The sequence below is a fragment of the Anabrus simplex genome, chromosome 1 (assembly GCF_040414725.1).
Source record: "Anabrus simplex isolate iqAnaSimp1 chromosome 1, ASM4041472v1, whole genome shotgun sequence".
In the NCBI taxonomy this organism is placed as follows: Eukaryota; Metazoa; Arthropoda; class Insecta; order Orthoptera; family Tettigoniidae; genus Anabrus; species Anabrus simplex.
In genome coordinates, this window is record NC_090265.1 from 548276422 (window position 1) to 548302961 (window position 26540).

The following is a 26540-nucleotide window of genomic DNA, read 5'->3' on the forward strand; positions in this document are numbered from 1 at the left end:
AAAATATTACTGAACAAAACAAAACGTAATCACACGAAAACGGTTATTGAAACTATAAGTTATTAGATTGGTGGTGCATCAAAATGTAGATTATATAAAAGTGTAACATTGAATTATCGAACATTATTACTATTATTGCAAAATAACTAACATTCCAGAAAATAAAACTTACATTCTTATAATTCCGATAACGGACGTTCGGGATGTGTCTCGCAGAAATTGATATAATGTTGAATGAGACGGGAATTTCAGCTCTAAACAGTGTCTAATGTACTAAATTTAATGTCCTTAGATATAGTGATACACATTAATGAGTCTTAAAGACTTGTAAGTGTACAAAATTAAGAATACAGGAAGAACGATTCATTCATTTGTGCAGTTATGAGTTGAGCAACTAGAATCTTCAGACTTCTAGATAGCGTTGTCAGGAGCACCAAATACATCACATTCAACTGGAAATGCAGCGTTTTATCAGGCATATTAATTTATCATGTTGGAATACTGGAGCACTGAACTGATTATGAATAAGTGCATGAAGGTTAATGGCAGCATTACGGCTTTGGGAAGCAACATAAATTTTGTGGAGGAAAACTCGCTCACAGGAACATTTGTCAATTTTCGATTGACGTTTAGTACATTATGTATGTTCGGCTCTTTAGCTGAATGGACAGCGAGGTGGCCTTCGGTTGAGAGGGTCTTCGGTCGGATTCCCGGACGGGAACCAAACTGTGTTTGGTTAGTTAATTCCTCTAGCGTGGGGTTCGGTATTAGAGTTCGTATTAATAAACATAATGAATACATCCTTCCACACAGGGTTGGCGTCAGAAAAGGTATTCAGTCATAAAACTAGTCAATCCACATTTAGTACCGACCCAAGTAAATCGGCAAAGTCTGAGAAGATTATCAGAGATATATTTCAGGTGGGGAAATAATTATTCCGCGCAACCGCGAATATTCGCATGGTGATCCTGCATACACACTATACAGCCGGGGCAGAGAGTGTTGCTGAGATCACCACAATCAAGGGTGCAACAAGCAACAACTTGGTCAGCTCTTCATTGATATCGCAAGCAACTAAACATTTTGGCTAGTTTTGAGTTTGCCAACAAGGAAACTTTAAAGGGACACTTTAGATACCTTACATTATTTTACTATTACATTTAAACAAAACGCTGTATAAACCTAGAGGAAGATTTGTTGTGCTTAATGGTTGTAACAGATCGAACATGCTAGGAGAGTTTTTCAAGAATTTGGTCTGAAATTTTTTTCTTTAACAGACAAATCTCGTACAATCAGACATGTGAATACTGGCGAGGAATGTCTGAAGGAGTTTTAATTGAATGCAACCCAAGGATAAAACCGAAGTAATTAACACACGAATTGAATATCGTCGTTGTGCCTGTGAAATATTTCAGCTTAGAACTTTTCCCGGTAAGGTTTTGTCATCAGGTTCAATATTGTGTTTCTAATTTCAAAGAATTTTCGCTCTTATGGTATGTATGCTGCGGGTCAGTATTTATCCCACAAAATTATCACATTAACGGTTTTATCATGCGCAACGATGATATATCATCCAATAGTGCGAGGAATAATCTGAAAAGACTTGGTCACGTTTTCGCTTCAATAGTTGGGTACGACGTGAACTGAGTGAACAGAATTTGGCCCGGCGCGTGACTATCTGTGATTCTTTGTTCAGACACTATCAACCTGATCCTTTCCTGAAACGATTTGTGACTGCTGACGAGAAGAGGATTACGAACGATACAATAAATGCTTGCGATGGCACAGTTTTGTAAACAGAACGAACAGTTAAATATTGTTGCACATTTAATTGTGATCTCGGCAACACTCTTTACCTCAGCTGTATAGCGGGTATGCAGCATCCATAAGGCGAATATTCGTGGTTGCGCGGAAAGAACTTACGTATTTTCCTAGCCAATATTTATACTGTGTCTAAAGGTTAAGTACGCCTCTGTGGTGTATGGTTATTGTGATTGGCTGCCACCCCCGGAGGCCTGGGTTCGATTCCCGGCTCTGCCACGAAATTTGAAAAATGGTACGATGGCTGGAACGGGGTCCACTCAGCCTCGAGAGGTCAACTGAGTAGAGGTAGGTTCGATTCCCACCTCAACCATCCAGAAAGTGGTTTTCCGTGGTTCCCACTTCTCCTCCAGGGAAATGCCGGGATGGTACCTAACTTAAGGCCACGGCCGCTTCCTTCCAATTTCCTTGTCTGTCCCTTCCAATCTTCTCATCCCCCCACAAGGCCCCTGTTCAGCTTAGTAGGTGAGGCCACCTGGGTGAGGTACTGATCATCCTCCCCAGTTGTATCCCCCGACCCAGAGTCTGAAGCTCCAGGACACCACCCTTGAGGTGGTAGAGGTGGGATCCCTCGCTGAGTCCGAGGGGAAAACCGACCCTGCAGTTTAAACAGATTAAGAAGAAGAAGAAGTCTCAAGGTTAAACCAGCGAAGTTGCACCAATTAGAATGGTTGTTATTTCTACGTCTTTATCTGGAATTGAAAACATATTTTCTTTATGTAGTGACAACAATCGAGAATCCCATAGCATTTCATCCAATTATCCAGTTGTGCACCGTGCATGATGCATGCTACTTTGCTGAGTGGTAGCGCGGTAGCATTTAGTCCGACGAGTGCCGGGTTCTAATCTCGGTCGAGCTGTGGGACTTAAATTTCGAACGGTTAATTCAGCGGCTCGAAGGCTGTCTCTGCACTTCTCTACAACACACACACACACACACACACACACACACACACACACACACACACACACACACACAACACATAATACATTCCTCCATTACAACTACACGCTGTACCTCACACGGCAGACGACGCCCACACGCATTAAAACTATAAATGTATTGCCCTTAACACCTTTCCGATGCTGAAACATTGTCAAATATTTTCTATATGCATTGCCGACGATTACAGAGCACTCTTCAGTAAGACGATTCTGCATGCATCCGTGAAGAGAACACGTTGGTGTTCAACCAGTACCCATTAATTCGTGCCCCTTCGCTCAACGGAACCGGCCACCATAGTACAGTAGTGTAGCTTGAACAACAATATCCTCTTTAAAGATTTAAAAATATCAGGTGGTTCCTGATGTTTAGATTATAGTTTACCAGCTCAGAATTCTAGGCATGATTGTTTTTTGAAATTATGCCGTATGATACGAGATTGCCTGGTAACCAATTAATTTTCTATTCACTGACCAATGGATCTGGATTTTTAGACTCACCTTATTTCTTAAAGTGATTCTACCGAAACATCTCCATTTCCATAGCCACTAATTTATTTTTCAAATACTCCTTAGTCCGCCTCTGTATTGTAGTGGTTAGTGTGATTAGCTGCCATCCCAGAGGTCCGGGTTCGATTCCCGGCTCTGCCACGAAATTTGAAAAGTGGTACGAGGGCTGGAACGGCGTCCACTCAGCCTCGGGAGGTCAACTGATTAAAGGGGGGTTCGATTCCCTCCTCAACCACCTTGGAAGTGGTTTTCCATGGTTTCTAACTTCTCCTCCAGGGAAATGCCGGGATAGTACCTAACTTAAGGCCACGGCCGCTTCCTTCCCTCATCCTTGTTTATCCCTTCCAAACTTCCCATCCCCCTGTTCAGCATAGCAGGTGAGGCCGCCAGGCCGAGGTACTGGTCATCTCCCCAGTTGTATCCCCCGACCCAGAGTCTGAAGCTCTTTGAGTCGGTAGAGGTGGGATCCCTCGCTGAGTCCGAGGGAAAAACCGACCCTGGAGGGTAAACAGACTAGAAACGAACGAATGAACGAAATACTCCATAGCGTTCCAGACCTCCGCATCATAGACAACAACACGCACTACTATCGTCGTGTATATAGGATATGTTGGATCTTGGTTAACGTTCTTAATTAGAATTCGTGAATAATTTGAATATTTTTTGCGGTCCCTTGACACTTCTATAGAAAACAACTAAAAATTCATGTTTAATTCGAATATCATATTCTTTAATTCGAAGTAAAAATACCATATTAGAACTCTGATATTTTCAAAAAATATATGTTTAAAGAAAATTCAATGCTTTCTCGGCGGAGGAGAAAAGTATTGTAGAACCGTGCTGATGCTGGAAACGGAACTGTAGTTGTTATGAAGCTATGAAAAGCTTCAAGCTCCTGGTTTCCAGAACTCATGTTACTTACATGCAGTAATCTTCTAGATAGCGAACTTGAGTTTCGGTATTCGGGCAATGTTGCTGATAATGCTTTACCCAATAATCCACGTTGGGTTGATTGGCAGCTTTCATAAGGTTTACTGATACATTCAGCTGGCCACTTAAGGCTTGGTAAGTGAAGTGTTATGGTCTGTTATTGCTTCGACATATTCTGTTGTTACTGAAACACAAACAATCATTGAAAAACGTTGGGATAATGAATATGTATCTTAGATCCTTTCCAACAGAATAAAGATGGCCTAGGCCACCATAGCTCAATTGGTAGAGCAACCGAAGCGAAATCAGGAGGTTGTGGTTCGGATCCCACTGGTGTTCGGTTGGCCATTTTTGTTCTGTACTCAACATGTTTTCAACACGTACTAAATATACGTAACTCGACCTAATACGTTGAAAGTCGGTTACGATAACGTTGGGATAGTTCTGAATTCAAGAGTCGTGTGTGATAATGTGATAGTGTTTAATTCGAATTCCTAGTTGATTCGATTTTCTGGACTTTTAAAGTACGAAATAACCAAAGTCTACTGTATATGTGTATTGCTTTTACGAAACTAAGTATTCGGGAAATATCAAAATCGTGTTTGTGTCGCCCTACTAGAGGTCTGCAAGGGTCGAGTTTCTTAGACCCGAGCTCGAGAATGGGTTATACTTTACCGACCGGCAGGCCCGTGTCCAAAATATTTATGTTTTAAACAGCTGGAAAACTCGTTAATTGATTCTTCTTATTCTTCTAATTATTCTACTACTACTACTAGGGGAAGGGGGGCAAGATGGGGACGCTAAGAAAAGAGTAGTTCAGGTGCATTATACATGTTGATAATATATTCACAAATAGTACCTTTTTGTTGCGTCACTATCTGTTTCTCATAGTGCAACAAAATATTTTTTCAAAAGTCAAACACAAAAACTCCACACACAAAAAATCGTGCATACTACCAATGCCCCGTCTTGCCCCACATATGGGGTGGGGGTTTCTTTGCCTCCATGGTGCTACCACTGGCCTGGAAACTTGAATTTTTCAGTAAAAATTATACTTAAATTTGAATCTATAACATAACCTTGAATTACTAATAGGCCTATCATCGTAAAGTATTACACCCTAATAAACCATCATAAGGCTCGTAGATAGCATAATGAGCAAGAATACAATTTCATGTGACCTCCTGAGAGATCGTGTGCAGGACTTTTAAGTCGACCCCCGTGGGCGACCTGTGCATCGGGATGAGAGATGGACTGGATGAAGACGAATGAAACTAGGAAAGGGTGTCGAAGGAAGTGGCCGTGGACTGTCAGAAGGTACCGTCCCAGCATTTGACTGGTGTTGAAAACGGGAAACCACGGTAAACCATTTCAAGGACGGCCGGCGGTGGGGCTCGAACCCACGCGTCTACCGAGTCAGCAGAGAGCTTGGGCCCATGACCTATCGCTGCCCTTTAGCCAGCGTAGCCACTGCTGTCGGTAATGACTGATTGAGAAATCCACTACCCTTTGCACTCACTATTTGATCCCTTGGCCTATACTAGGGGACATAATTTATAAAAACGAAATATGACTAGAAATTATATAAGTACCTACAGGGGAAATACTAATTATCCTAAAGGTCAAGATTAGGACTGGGGCAAGATGAGGACTAGGGCAAGCTGGGGACTGGGGCAAGACGGGGACGTCCCCGTCTTACCCCAAATGTTATATTGAGATTAACGGGATAAAAATATCTTCATTTATTTATGAATTACCTCCACAAGCTCAATATATATACATTAAGGTACAGTCTAATGGATAGTGTTCAAAAACAAATGTACTGCAATTCCAGTTTACCTCATCAAATTCCAAAGGATACAGATGTATAAGATTACAGGGGTGAGAAACAGTAAAAAAGCCACTCCACGCATACAGACAGCTCACAATGACTAGAAGTCGTAGGAACTGTGTAACCTACATCTGCCCTTCAAACTTTTTCCGTTTTCAGGCCAGTGGCAGCGCCATGGAGACAAGGAAATCCCCACCCCGTCTTGCCCCATGTCGCCGTCTTGCCCCCCCCCCGTTCCCCTACTACTATAACGATGATTGTATGCATGCGTTTGAAAAGAAATATAAACAGTAATAATATAATCATGATTAGAGTAGGTACTCACTATTTATTATTGACCTAAGTTGCCGTAAAGGATTATAATTTAGTCCACACTCTGGCTAGTCCGCCTGGTGCGAGGCTCTTCAACCACCAGTCCTGCTGCACTAAACTTACTACTTGCACCATATGCCATAAATTAGTCCCAAGCCGGGCCCACGGACCGGACAGATCTAGGCCCGAGCCCATGCAGACCTCTGCGTCCTATACTCTATAAACCCAAATGAACAACGTAACAAGTTCTAGAGAGTGTGGTGCTCTTTGACTTCGCCGAATTCGTTGGGTTTGTTGGTTCACTGGACTAAAATCAATAGAAGCTTCCGTGGAGACTTTGCTGAAAGAAATTCAGGTTCTAGGACGCGATTACATGTACTATAGCCCTTATTCGTGAATCACTGATATGCGGGTGCCATCAAATAATGCATCTTCCTACGACAGATGTTGACAAACCTAGTAGGTCACACTCCACTTCTTCCAATACAGATAGAAGTAGTGCCCGTTTAGGAAAACCATGCTTCACTTACCAAGATTGAAAAAGAAATTCCATATCGGGAGGAAAAGTCAACGCTCAGAAATACGTGATTTGTAAGTGGAACAGAGAGAAAGTAATGCCGGTTTTTCGAACATACTTCATTCACATTTTAATTAATTATGAAGCACAACACATTTAGTCCTCAAAGTAAAGGCCGTTTTATACAATGGTTGAGCCGTTTGTGAGCCAGACGGTATCAGTCTTCATTTTCTGATGCTAAGAATTCACGGATATCGCATTTGGGTTTTCGATATTCTGAAAGTGACCCCCCCACCCCCACCCGAAGACAGTAAGCCATGGATCTGAACAAATGGTAATCAGAAGATGCAAGGTCTGGACTGTACGCTGGATGTACTAGCAGGTCTATTCAACCCGGTTCCAGGACTTCTTCTGTGGTACTTCAAGTTGTGTGTGGTCTTGAGCTGTCCTGTTGCAACAGTCCTCTCTCGCGATTTCACGCGATTTATCAATGCTTGGTACGCTATCTTTCAGCCAAATTAACATGAGCTCGGTCAAGTTATTCAGAATACAACTGACGATTGATATATTTGGAGCAAGTTCAAAGTGTAGTAATTCCATCAGACGCACAACATTCTTCTTCTTTCATATCTGCTTCGTTTAACAATGGCTTTAACTGGCTGGCCAGGATCAAGCCACTCTTTTCGCGTGTCGGGATTACGGAAGTAGATCCAATTTTTGTGACTATTCTCGTAGTAAACCTTCCGACCATAGGGTTACTGAGAAACTGGCGGCAAATAGCCACTCGGCGGTGAGCTTTTGGTGTTAATAAGGGAGGTACAGATCTGTCATTTTTGTATGAGACATTTTGAGAATTTTATTTTGACGGTCTACTGTATCTTCTTATAGATCAATTTATTCTGAAATTTTTATTGTGCTGGTATATGAATTTAAATACAGGGCTATGCAGGTACTCTCAATATCCCATATATAGCAGGCCTTCCAGGACATGGCAAACCTTTAATGTTCATATTCCCCATTATTGGATCGTTGGGATATCCGCTCGTTGATGACCACGTATTTGTCAGATAGCAGCAGCTTTATCAATTTTGCTTCCAGCAGTGTCTCAAGATGCCGGTCCCGCGGTGTAGGGGTATCGTGCCTGCCTTTTACCTGGAGGCCCCGGGTTCGATGCCCGGCCAGGTCAGGGATTTTTACCTGAATCTGAGGGCTGGTTAGAGTTCCACTCAGCCTACCTGATTACAATTGAGCAGCTATAGCGACTCTGGTCTAGAAAGCCAAGAATAACGGCCTAGACACGACACTTCGTAATCTGCAGGCCTTCGGGCTGAGCAATGATCATTTAGTAGGCCATGGCCCTTGGGGCTGCTGCGCTGTTCTTTTTTAAAGTGTCTCAACATGACACGAATTTCGATTTTGGTTACCACCAGTTTATATTTTTTCTACTATCAATACAATACCCATTGTCATTGTAAATGTAAAAATGGTAATAATATAAAGAAGAAAACGGCAATATTATGGGACAGCCTAATATAAGGACAATTTGAAAAGTGATAAAAGGCATTGTCTCAGAAATAGGTGTTTTAAAATACGAGAGTAAGTTAGTTTCTTTGTGTTATTGATCAGAAGCAAAGGAACGGAGCTCGGATGTATTCCATAATTTGAAGTCACTCCGATAAATTGCAAACAGGTGCACAAGTTGGTAAACCAAAATTTTGCTCAGTGACCGTTGCAAAATAGCGATTAAACAAGTGGTGACGGGAGGAGGACCATATAGTCATTCGTTTTCCGCAAGCAAAAACCTGTCAATATTCATAGGAAGATCGTCTGTATTCGGAAGGCAACTGTTGTCCGTTCAACAAATATGGAAGTGATGCCGTGAATTTCCAGAGGCTCGAAGGGCAGTAAAAGACGAAGAGATACGTGACCGTCACATCAGACACACTCGTTAATAGTTTTCTTCTTCTACTACTTCTTATTCTCCTCCTTTTCTTCTGCCGGTTTTCCCACACACTGATGGGGTCGCGGGTGTGAGTTGTGCTGCACTTGTGGACTTGGACCAGTTTTACTTCAGGATGCTCTTCCTGACAACAACGGCGCTCGCCTTTTTATAGTCAGAGGTGCGAAATCGAATAGCGACTCCGAACCACTGGTATATGCTTTCTCGTTTCAAAAACCACATGCATTGTCAGCATTGGAACCACGCCTACCTTAGTGAGAAGCCAGTGACTATGTATAACGATCGAAGTGACTCTTAAATTATTATTATTATTATTATTATTATTATTATTATTATTATTATCTTATTACATTGGTCTTATTACAATTGCTCAAACGTGTTGGCTATACGCTTTGGGCCACGTAATTGTGAGGTTGCTTTCGGGAGATAGTGGATTCGAATTCCACTGTCGGCAGCCCCGAGGAGGATTTTCCACGGTTTCCCATTTTCACACGAGACAAATGCTGGACCTCTATCTCTTCCTTCACAATCCTGTGCTATCATATCGCCGCCATAAGACGACGTGTCGGTGTGACGTAAAAATAAAGGAAACATATTGTCAATTATATTCACAGTATGTGATTGTTAGAATCCTGTTTAACTGTCAAAATGAAATTCACATACTCTGTGAACTATTGTAGTGTTTCCATAAATATGTTGTAAGAGTCATGATACTGGAAGTAATTATTTATAGACAAGGATATTTGAAATGTTGAAATGAACAATTAATTATTTTAATTAATTAATTAATTAATTAATTCTCTGATAGAACTAGGATGTTGCACCATTTGGAGATCGTAGTTTCGAATCTTGGAACCGACAGTGCCTATCTTGAATGTTCGCATCCGTGAGATAGTGGGATCGAACCCCACTGTCGGCAGCCCTGAAGATGGTTTTGCGTGGTTTCCCATTTTCACACCAGGCAAATGCTGGGGCTGTACCTTAATTAAGGCCACGGTCGCTTCCTTCCTTTTCCTAGGCCTTTCGTGTCCCATCGTCGCCATACGACCTATCTGTGTCGGTGTGACGTAAAGCAAATAGCTATCTTCAATGTGCCGGGCTGAGTGGCTCAAACGGTTGAGGCGCTGGCCTTCTGACCCCCACTTTGGCAGGTTCGATCCTGGCTCAGTCCGGTGGTATTTGAAAGCGCTGAAATACGTCAGTCTCGTGTCGGTAGATTTACTGGCACGTGAAAGGAACTCCTGCGGGACTAAATTCCGGCACCACGGCGTCTCCGAAAACCATAAAGTAGTTAGTGGAACGTAAAGCAAATAAAATTATTATTATTATTATTATTATTATTATTATTATTATTATTATTATTATTATTATTATTATTATTATTAATATTATATTGAATGTGATTTTTCCTGCTGCTTTTTGATCACTAGATCCAGGAACATGCTGAAATTGGACCTGACCTCAAGTTCCATGGAACTTGTCCTAATCCCACAATAGATTGTAAACACACAGTCCTCTAACAAATAATTCGTGTTTGTTGTGCAGGCCTGCCGACATCCCTGAGATCCTCTGGTTTGAGGAGGAAAATGACCTGATCCGGAGCTGCGCCGCGCTGTCCTCTGCTCTAGGCCTACAGAAGAGTTTCAGCACGAGTGACATCAGCCAGCTGCCGTCCCCAGAGGAGACGCCAGCCTTGCCGCCCGCCCGCTGTGCGGTTTCTGAGCTGGCCCTTAGTGCCGTACAGCGGTCAGGCTACTTGCTGGACCACCCCCGTCTAGACCACGCGTCCCGCTCTTGCTCCACGTGGGTGGCGGTGGGTGATGTAGCGTCCACCTCCCAACTGCCGTCCCCACATGGAGGACATGCCACCAACGCCGCGGCGCCACCTCCCTGTACTCCGCCGGCCTTTACCGCAGCCGATCTCATCCGCTCTGTCAACAAGAAGGTGTGTATACAGAGATCTCATCACTATATTTTGGGGAACCCTAACAATATGTAACTAAACCTTGGCGAACCCTGGTTGCATGACACGTATTTCAACACAAGACAAAATATAAAATAGTGCTGTAATGTAAGCGAGCCAAATTGCAATTCGTATATCGACTTTCTGCCTGTACATTTTGAATATTGTCGTTATTCGTGGTTTTTACACGAGATAGGACAAATAATCACCAGTGTCTGATTCAGTGTTACATTTTTATGCTTTTGTCTGTTTGTTGGTTTGTCTTGTGTGTTATAGCATCGCGGGGAAATGGACAGGCGAATGAAAGCGTTCCTGATCCAGTCGTACATGTCAGGTCATAACGAAGGGGAGTAGGGCTGATTGTCAAGTTTTCTTGACAGGGATGGAAGTCAATGTGTAATACCTTCATCCTTGTTTACTTCAGTCTGTAACTGGGATAAGAGGGAAAATATTTGAAGGGTCTGGTGAGAGAGGGATCTCTGACACAAACCTGAAAAACAGAGTTTTTGTCATTTCTAGTATTTTCCTGCCATCCGTTTTTCTGAGCTAGTTATCGTCCATGTTTCACTTCCATACAATGCCACGCTCCACACGAAAGTCTTCAAAAACATCTTTCTAATTCCGATATCAATGTTTGAAGTGAGCAAATTTCTTTTCTTAAGAAAGCTCTTCCTTGCTAGTGCTAGTCTGCATTTTATGTCCTCCTTACTTCTACCATCCTTGGTTATTTTACTACCCAAGTAACAATATTCATCTACTTCCTTTAAGACTTCATTTCCTAATCTAATATTTCCTACATCACCTGCCTTCGTTCGACTGCACTCCATTATTCTTGTTTTGGACTTATTTATTTTCATCTTGTACTCCTTACCCAAGACTTCATCCATACCATTCAGCAACTTCTCGAGATCTTCTGCAGTCTCAGATAAAATAACAATATCATCGTCAAATCTCAAGGTTTTGATTTCCTATCCTTGGACTGCGATTCCCTTTCCAAATTTCCCTTTGATTTCCTTTACTGCCTGTTCTATGTTAACATTGAAAAGGAGAGGGGACAAACTGCAGCGTTGCCTCACTCCTTTCTGGATTGCTGCTTCTTTTTCAAATCCCTCCATTCTTATAACTACAGACTGAATTTTATACAGATTGTAGATAATTCTTCGCTCTCGGTATCTGATCCTTATCATCTTCAGAATCATAAATAGCTTGGTCCAATCAACATTATCGAATGCCTTTTCTAGATCTACGAATGCCATGTACGTGGGCTTGTCCTTCTTGATTCGATCCTCTAAGATCAGACGTAAAGTCAGGATTGCTTCACGTGTTCCTACATTTCTTCTGAATCCAAATTGATCTTCTCCCAACTCAGCTTCAACTTGTTTTTCCATTCTTCTGTAAATAATACGTGTTAAAGTTTTACAAGCATGAGATACTAAACTAATGGTGCGGTAGTTTTCACACCTGTCAGCACCGGCTTTCTTGGGAATAGGTATAACAACATTCTTCCGAAAATCGGATGGGACTTCTCCTGTCTCATACATCTTGCACACTAAATGAAATAACCTTACCATGCTGGTTTCTCCTAAGGCAGTCAGTAATTCAGAGGGAATATCATCAATTCCAGGTGCCTTGTTCCTATTTAGGTCACTCACAGCTCTGTCAAACTCTGACCTCAAAATTGGGTCTCCCATTTCATCAGCGTCAACAGCCTCTTCATGTTCCAGAACCAAATTATCTACATCTTTACCTTGATACAACTGTTGGATATGCTCCTGCCATCTTTCTGCTTTGTCTTCTTACCCTAGAAGTGGCTTTCCGTCTGTGCTCTTAATACTCATACACCTAGATTTCCTTTCTCCAAAGGTTCCTTGATTTTCCTGTATGCAGCATCTACCTTTCCCAGGACCATACAGCCTTCGACATCCTTGCACTTTTCCTTCAGCCATTCTTCCTTAGCTACCTTACACTTTCTATCCACTTGATTCTTTAATCGCCTGTATTCTTTTCTGCCCTCTTCATTTCTAGCATTCTTGTATTTTCGTCGTTCATCAATCAGGTCTAGTATCTCCTGAGTTATCCACTGATTTTTAGTTGATCTTTTCTTCCTTCCTAACATTTCTTCAGCAGCCCTACTGACTTCATTTTTCATGACTATCCACTCTTCCTCTATAGTGTTTCCTTCAGCCTTTTCATTTAGTCCTTGTGCGACATGTTCCTTGAAACAATCCCTCACACTCTTTTCTTTCAACTTGTCTAGATCCCATCTTTGTGCATTCTTTCCTTTCTTCAATTTCTTCAACTTCAGATGGCATTTCATGACCAACAAGTTGTGGTCAGAGTCCACGTCTGCTCCTGGGAATGGTTTGCAGTCCAACACCTGGTTTCTGAATCTCTGCCTAATCATAATGAAGTCTATTTAATACCTTCCAGTGTCTCCAGGTCTTGTCCACGTATACAGCCGCCGTTTGTGGTGTTTGAACCAAGTATTGGTAAGGACTAAATTATGATCAGTGCAGAATTCAACCAGCCGACTTCCTCTTTCGTTCCTTTGTCCCAATCCAAATTCTCCTACTGTACTACCTTCTCTTCCTTGGCCTACTACTGCATTCCAGTCTCCTATCACAATTAGATTCTCGTCACCTCCTTTTAGAATATGTTTTCTAAATTTTTGCGTTGCCCTTAACATAACGTCACAGAACCCCGATTGGGACTCTCTGTGGGTGGGGGCAGTGTCACCTCACTTTCATACATTCTATCCTACCTTCCTTAGTCAACGTTTGTTATTTTCCGACCCAGACGCTATTACGTTCTGAGGGCTAGAAAGTCCTTTGTTTTCACGCCCTTCGTGTCCCTTGTATTTCTTTAGCTGATGCCTTCATTTTTCCCTTCCTGTTTTCTCTCTGATTAGTGTTAATAGAGGATAGTTGCCTAGTTGTACTTCTTCTTGAAACAATTACCACCACCAACAACAACCTCGGTTGGGAAACACTGCTACAGAAACACTTTGCAGCAGATCTTTGACATTCTAGCCAGATTGTGCCAGAAACATCTTCACGTAGTTTCTTCTTTCCGGCTTTCACGGAGAGAGGCCGTAGTTTTGTGCAGGTTGAGAATACGTCATGGGGAGAGGTGATTATATTTAGTATTTTGAAACCAGAAATGTAGCCTCCCTGGTTCAGGCGGCAGCGCGCCGGCCTATGACCGCTGGGTTCCGTGGTTCAAATTCCAGTCAGTCACTCCATGAGAGCTTTGTGCTGGACAAAGCGGAGGCGGGACAGGTTTTTCTCCGGGTACTCCGGTTTTTCCTGTCATCTTTCATTCCAGCAACACTCTCCAATATCATTTCATCTGTCAGTCATTAATCATTGCCCCAGAGGAGTGCGGCAGGTTTCATTACTTTCGTAGATTTCAGAAAAGCATATGACTCTATAGACCGTCAAACACTTTTCAATACTGTAGAAAAATTTCAAGTGGATAAAAAACAAGAGAATTAATCAAACAAACATCAACTGGCACTACTTCAAAAGTTAAATTCTTAGGCGAAATATGTGAGCCTTTTCCTGTTAACACCGGGATCCGTCAAGGGGATGGTTTGTCGCCGTTACTGTTTAACTTGGTACTTGAGAAAGTAATCAAGACCTGAGAAAAGGAAACTAAAGGAATAACCCTTGGAAGACTACGTAAAGACAGAATTCACGTGCAATGTCTGGCCTTTGCTGATGACATAGCAATCCTTTCCAATAATAGGCATGAAGCAATTCATTCAATTGAAAAACTGCATGAAATCAAAACGGGACTTGAAATTTAATATGAGAGAACTCAGTACATGGAAGGAGCCTCACGGTACTTAGATGGACAACCTATGATAACTAAATTCGGCAAAATTGTTCAAGCGAACCAATTTAAATATTTGGGAGAAATTATTCAGCCCTCTGGTTTAAACCGCGAAGCAAATAAAGAAAGAATTTCCAAATTACAGAAAGCATACAGGATCACTTGGAACAGGTATAATAAAAAATCAATATCTCAGAATGCAAAACTTAGACACTATAATACAGTGATCAAACCTGAAGCGTTATATGCCTCAGAAACATTAATCATTGGTAGCGAATCTTTAACCAGAGACATCGAGAAACAAGAAAGGAAAGGAAAGGAAAGGAAAAGAAACAAGAAAAAATCATCCCAGGAGATATATTGTCATTTTGAAAAAAATTCTCAAACTTTTCGGAAAAGACGATTGACATTTTATGGACACATTATCAGAATGAACACTAACAGGCTAAAAGAATTCTCAACCTGGCCCTTTCGTCTAAAACCAAGAACAGCTGTCTTCGTGAAATTGAAACAGATTTCCAGGAAATCAACATCTCAGAAGACATTGTACAGGACAGATGTAAATTCAGAACCAAAATCGACAATCACCACTTTGAAGACAAACCCAACACCAGAGCTACTATAACTTGGACAGAAGAACGAAGGAAGAAGCTCAGCGAGAGGATGAAGAGAATTTGGGAGGAAAAGAAGGCCAACACATCAGCTAAGCAAGTTCAACCGTGCTCCTGAGTAGGGCATAACGATGTAAAATAATAATAATAATAATAATAATAATAATAATAATAATTGCTTTGCGTCCCACTAACTACTTTTAAGGTTTCCGGAGACGCCGAGGTGCCTGAATTTAGTCCAGCAGGAGTTCTTTTACGTGCCAGTAAATCTACCGACACGAGGCTGACGTATTTGAGCACCTTCAAATACCACCGAACTGAGCCAGGATTGAACCTGCCAAGTTGGGGTCAGAAGGCCAGCGCCTCAACCGTCTGAGCCTCTCAGCCCAGCAATGCGACAGGCATCGGCAGCCAGCACAATTCCTATCCTCGCCGCTCGATGGGGGCTTCATTCATTCCATTCCTGACCCGGTCGAATGACTGGAAGCAGGCTGCGGATTTGCTTTTTTTTTCAAACCAGAAATGAAACATTTTGATTTGAATATTTACATATTTACCATTTTGTAGCGTTTTATAGCTTTTTAGGAAAACATACAATTTTAGTTTTGATAAATGGGCAATGAATGATAATCCATAGCCTGTTTCCAGTCATTCGGCCGGCTCAGGAATGGAATGAATGAAGCTCCCATCTAGCGGCGAGGATAGGAATTGTGCCGATTGCCGAAGCCTGTCGCACTCCTCTGGGGCAATGATTAATTAATGACAGATGAAGTGAAATGATAGTAGAGAGTGTTGTTGGAATGAAGTATGACAGGGAAAACTAGAGTACTCGGAGAAATACCTGCCCCGCCTCCGCTTTGTCCAGCAGAAATCTTACATGGAGAGACCGGGATTTGAACCACGGAACCCAGCGGTGTGAGGCCGGCGCGCTACCGCCTGAGCCACGGAGGCTTAAATGGGCAATATGGTAATATTATTTTTGTACAGTTTGCTTTTACGTCGCACCAACACAGGTAGGCCTTATGGCGGCGATGGGATAGCCAAGGGCTAGCAGTGGGAATGTAGCAACCGTGGCCTTAATTAAGGTACAGCCTGGTGTGAACATATGAAACCGCGGAAAACATTCTTGATGGCTGCCATTAGTGGAGTTTGAACCCACTATCTGCCGAATGCAAGCCTATAGCTACGTGACCCAAACCGCTCAGCCACTTGCTCGTTTGGTAATATGAAATTAAAATCACATTTGCATACAGCTAATAGTAAAATAAAAATTCACAAAATACAGTAAGTTGGAAATGGCCTATCGACTGAATCAAAACACCTACAACAACCTATGCCTGTCACGAAATCGGAAGATGAAGCACTACTCAAGAGTCATTCGCCCGGAAGCCCTGTATGGCATGCGTTGCCTGTCTACAAAATCAGAGGGAAACGAATTTTCAGAAATCCTAGACCCGGACTGGAAGATGAGGAATACAGGAGACGTCACAATTTAGAGCTCTACTCCCAGATAGAGATGATCTCTGACTGTACCGAGAAAGATTGTGTGACAAGATCAACCGCCTGTTCATCTTCTGACAAAACAAAAATATCCGTACCACTGGCTGACGGAGACTGAGGAGGACATGCAAAATCTGGGGCTGATGTACTTAAAAACTAGAGAGGCTGTGAAACAGATTCTGAAGAAAGTCGGTGGTTTTCAGGAAAAAAGAACTCTGAAGAAGAAAGATACACCTGGTCGGAGGAAAGAAAGGAGTTACAGCGAGAGAAGATGCGACAATATTGAGCAAAGATCAAAGCCCAACAGTTGAACATATAGGCCTATTCGAAGAAGAAGAAGAAGAAGAAGAAGAAGAAGAAGAAGAAGAAGAAGGCGATGATGATGATGATGATGATGATGAGGAGGAGGAGGAGGAGGAGGAGGAGGAGGAGGAGGAGGAGGAGGAGGAGGATGACATTTTAATTTTACAACTTGCTTTACGTCGCACCGACACAGATACGTCTTATGGCGACGATGGGGGAGGAAAGGGCTAGGAGTAGGATGGAAGCGGCCGTAGCCTTAATTAAAGTGCAGTCCCAGCATTTTCCTGGTGTGAAAATAGGAAACCACGGAAAACCATTTTCAGGGCTGCCGACAGTAGACATCGAACCCACTTTCTCCCCAAATGAATTTTAAACATATGGGCTAAAGCATAGCATAAGAAAACATTCTTCTTCTTCTTGTTTCCGAATTTGGCCGTCTATGGACCGCATTGAACTTAAGGCTTCTTCTTCTTCTTATTCTTCTTCTTCTTTTTCCAGAACCTCTTCATTCTTTCACTTCTGATCTTCCTTTCTTTCTCAGATATGACCAGTTTGGGTCTACATTTTGGTGGTTTCTCCTGGAATGTTTTGATGCTGTCCACTCGACTTCTAAATTCTTTTCTGTTGTGAACCATATCCATTGTAAGTCCACTTTCTATTGCATCTCTTTTTACCTCTTCCACCCACTTCGTCGAAGCTTTTAGTCCAGTGATGTACTTGAATATTTTCTTAATTAGCTGTTTTTCATCCATTCTTTCTAGATGCCCATAGAATTTTAGCCTTCGCAACATACTAATAATAATAATAGTAAGAAGAAGAAGAAAACATAGACAATTAACTTACATCATGAAGTGGAATCAGTGACACTTAAAGGAAATCATAGAACATACCTGAACATTTTGTCCTGTTGTTCGAGCTCTCCTATATTCATAGAACATTTTATTTACTGAAATATCTTACAACATTTACAATCTTAGCAGAATTCAAAATAGATTGGAGATCTGTTTGAGCAAACACTCACCCGGAAGGATGTGGGTTCCATTCTTCGTCAGGAAGTCGAAAAATGTAAGAAAAGAGATTTCCATTTCCGGAGGTATACTTAGCTCTGATGTCCACTCAGAATGTATAAAAAGTGAGTACCAGGTTAATTTCCGGGGGCAAAGGCGGCCGGGCGTAGAGCTAACCACTCTACCCAATAAAGTTACGGATAGTGGAAGCCTTTACCTTCCACCCCTCCAATGACCTTCGTGACCTGTATGGAGATGACTTTTCTTTTCTTTTGAACAAACACTGGGTATTCTAGTTTAGCATTTGCGCAATCCAAGAGGGCTCAAACATGCCGGTTTAAGTTTCCAGAAGAAAAATAAAACATACAAATATTTTATTTAAAAAATCATCGCTTTTGCATTATATCACATTTTAGTATAAATTTCGCATTTTATCGCGTTTTCAGAACACATTAGGAAGTGGTTTACAGATCGCGGAATAAAGACAACACAATAAAGTAGAAACTTTAATAAGCATTTCGCGTAATATCGCTATTACAGCTATTCACCTTCCCCTCGTGGGAGATCTACGCACTCTTACCTCCCAAGGAGGGAAGACATTCGAGTGTGGTACTGATTTTAACACGACCCACTTCCACATCGAGCGCGTGAATCTCACTGGCCTAAGATGGAACCCCGAATTTTTACTAGCCTATGACTATAATACTTCTAATCTCGTCATTCGCTTTATGGGTGAGAAGTGGACTAAATTCTAAATTTTGAGTATTCTGTAACTCAGGGAATTTGCGTTCCCGTTCGGTGGACTGTTTAAGTTATTAGCTAGAATGGTGGGGATGGGGGTGTCGTGTTTTTAGGACTAAGTTTGTAAGCGGGTATGCCGTTACGCTGTACCTTGCCAGGGTGTGGGACAAGGTTGCCACCAAATATGTGCAATGCCTGTAACGTGTTCGGCAGCACTTTAAAAATCATTCTTTGAAGGTTTCCGGCGACGCTAGAATAGGAAAAGGATAGGATTGGGAAGCTAACGGGCGTGGCATCCATTAAGGTACAGCCGCAGCATTTGCTTAGTGTTAAAATGGGAAACAATTTTAGGGCTGCTGACGGTGGGATTCGAACCTCCCACCTCTCGAATGCAAGCTGACAGCTACGTGACACTAACCGCACGTTCAACTCGCTCGGTGTGTCCGACAGTCAGTGAGGTGGTGTGTTCAGACGCACGGTGGATATATTTTAGGACTCCTATTAGAATGCAGTGTCCCTGCTGGTACACCAACAAGGTGACAGCTACCCGACGGCGGATGTGCCAGGTAAGGCTATTACAAATACTTCCCGTACAAAGTTGGAAACTCTGTAACTCGTAAACGATCGACCGTAGCATAGCGACATTTTTCTGTTATTTTGGGGTGTATATCCACCCCCGATTAATTCCTACATAATTGGAACATTGCATATATTATTTATATGGTCCATATTTCGCCCTTATTCTAAAAACAATAATGTAATGTGTATTTTATATTTCTTTACATCTACTGTTCATCCACTGTTAATCACGGTATTCCCACCCGTGAAACAACAGTTCCCACCATCACTGCAACATTGTGACCATAAATATGTCTATAAATGGTACAGATGCCATTTTGAGGCATTAAGATCTTGTTGAAAAACCGGTCTGTGTACTTGCTGTTCTATGAACAATATAAATTCTGCTGTGAGATCCGTGAGTTGACACCAGTAAGCACTTGTGAAAGAGTCATCGAATCCACCTAGAAACTGATGATTCAGTTCTCAGTCAGCATATTGCTATTCAGAATCCTTGTCAAGGTAAGGTATTATATTTATCTGCGAATGCTCGTGTCATATGAGACGTTCGGCTCTTATTGGCTGAATGGTCAGCTTAACGGTCTTGGTTGGTCCTGGGTTCGATTTTCAAGGGGACTGGGATTATAGCCGCGTGTAGTTACTTTCCTTTGGCTCCAAGACTGGAAGTTGGTGTTTGTTTTAATACACACCTCTCCAAACACGCACGTAAAATCATACGACCAACATGATGTACGTACGTAGCAGAGTGAGACGTTTTTCCAAGGCCCTTCCGGGGGATTTGCCTTAGCTTTTTGCCGATACGATAATTAAACTGCTCCTAAACCAATCCCTCAAATTATATATTTCAAAGGATATCTATACTTTAACATAATATTTAGGCGAATAAACAATTTATTTTGATGAGAATTATGTGATTAATTTCGAATTATGGTATAAAAGTGTTTATTGCTGTAGATTGGTATATACCGTTCCGTACGTTTTGTAGAGCTACAATTTTTACACTCACACTTGGGTGTTATCCTTGTAGTTCAAACAAAGTAAAGCAAGAAAGAACTCGGACGGCGGTTTTTCCTTCCTATTCCTTCATGAAAATCAGCACTGCTCGGCTCCCTTTCGTCGTAGATGAATCTTTCATAGGCTTGTTCTTCCCTGACAATATAAAGTGGTGGAAAGTGGATCAAAACTGTTCAGTAATCTTGGAGATTAGCCCTCACAAACACGGACCAGACATCTAGGGGGGGGCTTCTTCTTCTTCTTCTTCTTCTTCTTCTTCTTCTTCTCCTTCTTCTTCTACTCCTCTTCTTCCTCAATCCAGAGGTTGGTGGCTTTGCTGATTCTTTCTTTCTAGGGCCAGTCTCTTCGCTTTACTGTATTCTCTTCCTGCTTTGATCTCGTCCATGAATTCTTGCCTTGGTCTCCTTCTCAAATTACGTCCTTACATTTTCCCTCCAGTAACCCCCTGTATGTAGGAGCGTTGGAATAACACCTACGATATCCTCTGCCTGTAGTAAGAGGCGGCTAAATTGGGCTCTCAACTTTGGAACGTGGGTTGGCGACCAGGGGGCCTTTAGCTGAGTCCTGGCATTGCTTCCACTTGTGCCAGGCTCCTCACCTTAATCTTATCCGATCTCTCTTGTTTAACTCTTGTTGTTTACCGCCCTCGACTCTATTAGAGCATTCGAGGCCTACGCAGTCTTTCATATTCACGCCCTTTGTGGCCCTTGTCTTTCTTTGGACGATATCTTCATTTTTCGAAGTGTCGGATCCCTTCCATTTTTCTCTCTGATTATTCTTATATTGCCTAGTTTTACTCCCTCTTAAACAGTAATCATCACCACCACCACCACTACTCTCTCCAGTAAGATCGTGAACCATCGTGAGTGTAGCACTAGGTGACTAACCATACCATTCCTTCTTTTCGCAACTGTTTTCAGCAGATTACCCTTCTGCCTATTCGAGCTAATACTTGGTCGTTATTAACTCTCTCTCTCTCTCTCTCTCTCTCTCTCTCTCTTTGTCCATGGTACCTTGGATATCATCCTCCAGCACCACACCTCGAGAATAATTTTTATCCCTTTTTGTTATTCTTAAAGTCCAAGTTTCAGAGTCGTGAGTGTCTTAAGTTCCAAACAAAACGTTTGACAAACCGTTTGTTAATTTCGAGTGACACATTTCTTGATGCTAACAGACTTCTTGAAAAATACTTCCTTGCTTTGGGCTATTCTGCAGTTTATGTAAACTGTACTTCTTTGGTCCGGTGTTACAGAGTTCCGCAGGTGTTTGAAGGAAGTAACCTGTATTAGTTCTTCTCCTTCTAGCCATACAATACTTGTGCGATTCTCTCGAGCACTTGATGATTGTTTTCTTCCTGTTTATCTCCATGTTGCAGTCAATCTTTAGTATGTTTTTCATAATGTGTAGTGAGTCTTTTGGCTCTTCATCCTCATTTCTCAGCAAAGCGATATTTTCTGAAAAACGGATTGTTTTATAGCATTCTTCGTTCACCATTATCCCACTCCTGCTGGTTTCTGAGAATTCTATCATAACATGCTCTATGTACAAGTTGAATGTGTATACATTTCTGGTGTGTAAACATTCAAAACGGGAGTAAAGGATGTGCAGCGGAGAGCAGCTTAACAGGGTTTCAATATTCAATGATCCAGACGCCAATGGTAGCGAATAGTTCTGAAATTTTGACACTGGCACACGATATTTCACGAACTATCCACAGAATAATTACGAGTTCTAGTTACAATATCTCATTAACTATTCTTTAAATAAATAGTATCGTCGTTTCCACGTCCTGCTCCCTAGCTGAATGATCAACGTCGAGGCCTTCGATTCCAGACTGGACCTAGAATTTTAATCACGTTTCTGTACTATACGGTATGAATGTTTGTTTGCATGACATACTTACCCTCTCCTAGAGTATGATGTATTTAGGTTCATTTTCCTTCACACAAGCGCATAGGAAAATGAACTCAACGAAAATTGTTCTGGTGGACTGCACATCAATATGTAGCTGCGAGAGGTGAACAGTCTTAAGAGAAATCAAATAGATTGGAAGAGGGTTGTCACATTCGTGGTTTTGGTATAGGAGCGACGATATCTTCACTTACACGGAACTTATCACCACTGAAATACGCAATAGCATCCTTCTGCATGGCGTTGGAGTCAGAACGGGCATCCGAACTTTTAACCCACTTTAGTTACGACTGCAGATGACTGGGGAAAAGATCAGGAAGGAACGTAGTACCGTCATTTCCAGACTGCTCGAGCTCGCCGTAATTACTGTGGGTGCATTACTTGTACAGAACATAACTCGATAGGCACGATTCTGTAACTTTGTTGGTTAGGGTCATGTATCTTGTATCCAGCATTGCGGGTTCGAATCCAGATGGCGTCGCCTGTCTAATAAAAACTTGAAGTCGGAGATTCGTAGTAGTAGATATTCTTGTCACTATACAACTCGTTTGCAGGGCAAAGCTCCTTCATTCCTAGGCCTCTTGAAGGTGAGGCTGGGAAGGAGGAGAAAGGTGCACATTTAGTTAGCTTCTTCTTGGCCTTTTCCCAATTACTTGTATTAATTTAGTCCAGTTTTACGGCTGGATTCCTTCCTTACACCAACCCTATGTAGAAGGATGTGTTCACCATTGTGTGTTTGTGATGTGGTTTGTATGTTAATGAAGACGTATATTAAGAAAATCCTTGACATTCAGCCTCAGAGCAAGAGGAATTAACCAGACAATGTTAAAATCCTCAACCCGGCAGGGAAATAAAACAGGGATCGTCTGAATCGAAGGCCAGTTCTCCAGGAAGCCGGAATCACCCTTCACTAGCTGGAATTGATTAAAATTCAAATATTTATAGCTCAACAATTACAAATGATAATTAAACATGTCTTCTTGCTTAAAACACAGTCGTTACAATTATATGAATCAACATCTATATCACACCATTACCATTCACAAAATAATATCCGGATTTTAAAAAGCTTAATTTTACACGTAACCTATTTTTAAATCATATTTACATATCAAGCTTTTGCAAGTAAAGGAGGTTTGGTTTATAACTCCCATAATCCAATGACTATTATTTTTTGCTGAAATTATTCAACTAGTTTTATCAATACCATACTCCATATTCTCGCCTATTCGAGCTAATATTTGGTCGTTATTAACTCGTAGAAATCAGAAAACATATTTTCTTACTTTTTACTTTTCGTATACATGATTCTAATTTTTTATTTACTGTTTATCTTTCAAAATACAAATTACTTATCTTATAGGAAAGATCTTAGACTTTCCTGTTCATATAAACAAAATACAAGTCTGCGCTAAAGTTCATGCAAATAGAAGCCATATGTATCGTTACGAATAAAACAACGCCTGTTTTATCGCTCGAATTTGTTTCAGGATGACCTAATGGATGCACACAACTCGGTTCTAGGCAACCATAAATGACCACACTCATTAACTGTTGTCTATTTACCTCTCACAGCAGTACTCCAGCTGGACAATGTTTGCCTGAACGAGACTATAATAATCCTTATCAACAGGCCTTTCAATGTCGCTCGCACGCTCCACTTTTTCTCACAGACAGTTGTACACGGAGGTTTGAACACAGTGCTGCTGACCCCCACAACACCTTATGACTGTTCCTTGGTTCGACTCCAGAGAAACAGGGCGAGTTCGCCGTGCGGTTAGGGGCACACAGCTGTAAGCTTGCATCCGGGAGAAAGTGGGTTCGAACCCCACTGTCTGCAACCCTGAATATGGCTTTCCGTGGTTTCCCATTTTCACACCAGGCAAATGCTGCGGCTGTACCTTAATTAAGGCCATGGCCGCTTACTTCCCACTCCTAGGTCTCTTCTATCCTATAGTCGCCATAAGACCTATCTGTGCCAGTGCAACGTAAAACAAATTGTACATAAATAATAAAGAGATTCCAGAGAAAGTCCATTAACTCAGTGAGCCACGTAACACTGACAACTAAACAGCAACAGGTCAATAGTGTTAACCAGCAGGACAATACTCCTCACAACAACGACCATTAAAACTGTTCCAATTACACACACAACCCAACTGTTCCACACAAGCAGTCCACAATCCACGGTAGTGCACACACACACACACACACACACACACACACACACACACACACACACACACACACACACACACACACACACACACACACACACACACACACACACAGTACTCCATGCATGCGAGGACAGCAGAAAGGAGGCAGGCTGTCAGAGTCCACGCGCTGTTCTGCTGTTCTTCTTCACGAAAGCCCTTGAAATTATTGCTCTGGTGACGGTACTTGGTTCTGTTAACAATGTCTTCATGATTTAGTCCATTTATTTTCAGATCCCTTCTGATCTCCCTGAATGTTTTAGGTCTACTATCGAGTATGGTAAAAATGTCCTAAGTCAACCTGTCATCCATTTTAAATAGGTGGCCATAGAACTAGAGTCGTCGCTTCTTGATGGATTGCATCAGTCGTTCGGTTTTCTGATATATTTCCTCTCGTTATTTCAACCTGTATTGTCCAGCCATGAACTTTGCGCCCATTATCTTTCAAATGATCTTCCCAGCTTCTCTCAGTCCAGCCTCTCCAGGATAGCCGCAGCGTTTCGCAAAACACACGACCTGTACAAGAAAAAGGCAATTTCAGTGAAAGCTAAACTCAGACATTACAACGCTGTGATTAAACCTGACTGTCTCCATGGAATCAGTTAATTTAGGTAAAATATTTTAAATCTTTTTATTGGTCATATTGATGTATCTTTCTCTCAACAACGCAGAGGTTCTGGACCTTGTAATATTTTTAGTGATTCATAAGATGTTAATGATTTAATGTCTGCGGATGATTTTAATTTCATGCCTATTTCAATTTTGAAAAAACTTTTCAATTTGAAAATAAGAAATACATATATATTAAATTGTAAAGTCCTTGAATAGGCATATTTTGTAATTTCCTTGCAAGGAAATGTGTGAAAGTGTTTAGCTTGACTGTCTATTAAGTTTGAGATTGATACCTTTAGTAGTTCTAGGGAACAAGGTCTATTTGTCATGGAAAAAGGAAGTCTAGGAACTGACGATTGAATTTTACAACACGAAACCTCACACTGTATATCTCAAAACAAACTTTCCACTGTGATCGCCGTGCTTGACGCTTCACAGCCTTCTTCAGTACTTCTAAGTGTGATACCGTCAACTGCCTGATAAAAGCAGACGCAAAGAGTTCAGCAAAGATGAGAAAAGCAATGCATGAAAAAGGGGGCGGAGGCACCTGACGCACATGTGTTAGGAATTTAGTGCACTTAGGTAAGTTACTGAATTCATCTAAATCCCTATGGTACTAGATTCCCTACATAATAAACTAGCAATTTCATCAAAAACAATCATCATTTTGAATGATTTCGGACACGTGTCCCCTTAAAGAGTAAAGCATATTCTAAAAACAAAAAGTAAATTGAAAATTGCGGGTTTTTACTCATAAAAATGTTTTTGTTGTTTATTTTTTGTCGCACCTATTCAGACAGATCTAATGACCACGAGATAACACAGAACTAAGATTAGAAAGGAAATTACAGCGGCCTTAATTAATGTACATCCACAGTATTTTTCTGGTGTGAAAATGGGAAACGACAGAAAACTATCTTCAGAGATGCTGAAAATCTTTTTCACCAGATTAAGTAGTAAAATATAAAATTCAATTTTTGACCCATAAAAGCATACTTCCGAAAGTAGTAGAAAGGGTAGTGAATACACCAGCTTTATTATTAATTGGTGAATTTCTCGCAATTGTCCCATTCAATTTTAGTCATCCAAGCTGTTTCTGGTGTCTGATTTGTCAGAGAAAATACCCTTCACAGTACCCTCGCATACATCACGTGTCATTGTATGAAGTGTCAGATTTTTATCTACATAATAATAATAATAATAATAATAATAATAATAATAATAATAATAATAATAATAATAATAATAATAATAATAATAACAAGAAGGAGGAGAAGGAGAACATAAACCTTCATTATAGACTGTTATGCCTTTTCACGTTCAGTCTGCAAGCCTCTGTGATTTTGCTAAACTCCACCGCAATCCTCTACTTCTAACTCTGTGGACTCGTTTAGTTCTATACCTCTTGTTAGAAACCGGGTCTAGC

At 41.4% G+C, this 26540-nt stretch overlaps 1 protein-coding gene across 1 annotated transcript in view; it reads left to right on the plus strand.

Annotated features, from left to right (window-relative positions):
* LOC136857122 (uncharacterized) overlaps positions 1 to 26540 on the plus strand; it is a 220631-nt gene that overhangs the window by 174104 nt on the left and 19987 nt on the right. Inside the window, exon 2 of the mRNA XM_067135527.2 lies at positions 10369 to 10768. Coding sequence (XP_066991628.2) covers positions 10369 to 10768 — 400 coding nt within the window. The remainder of the gene's footprint in view (positions 1 to 10368; positions 10769 to 26540) is intronic.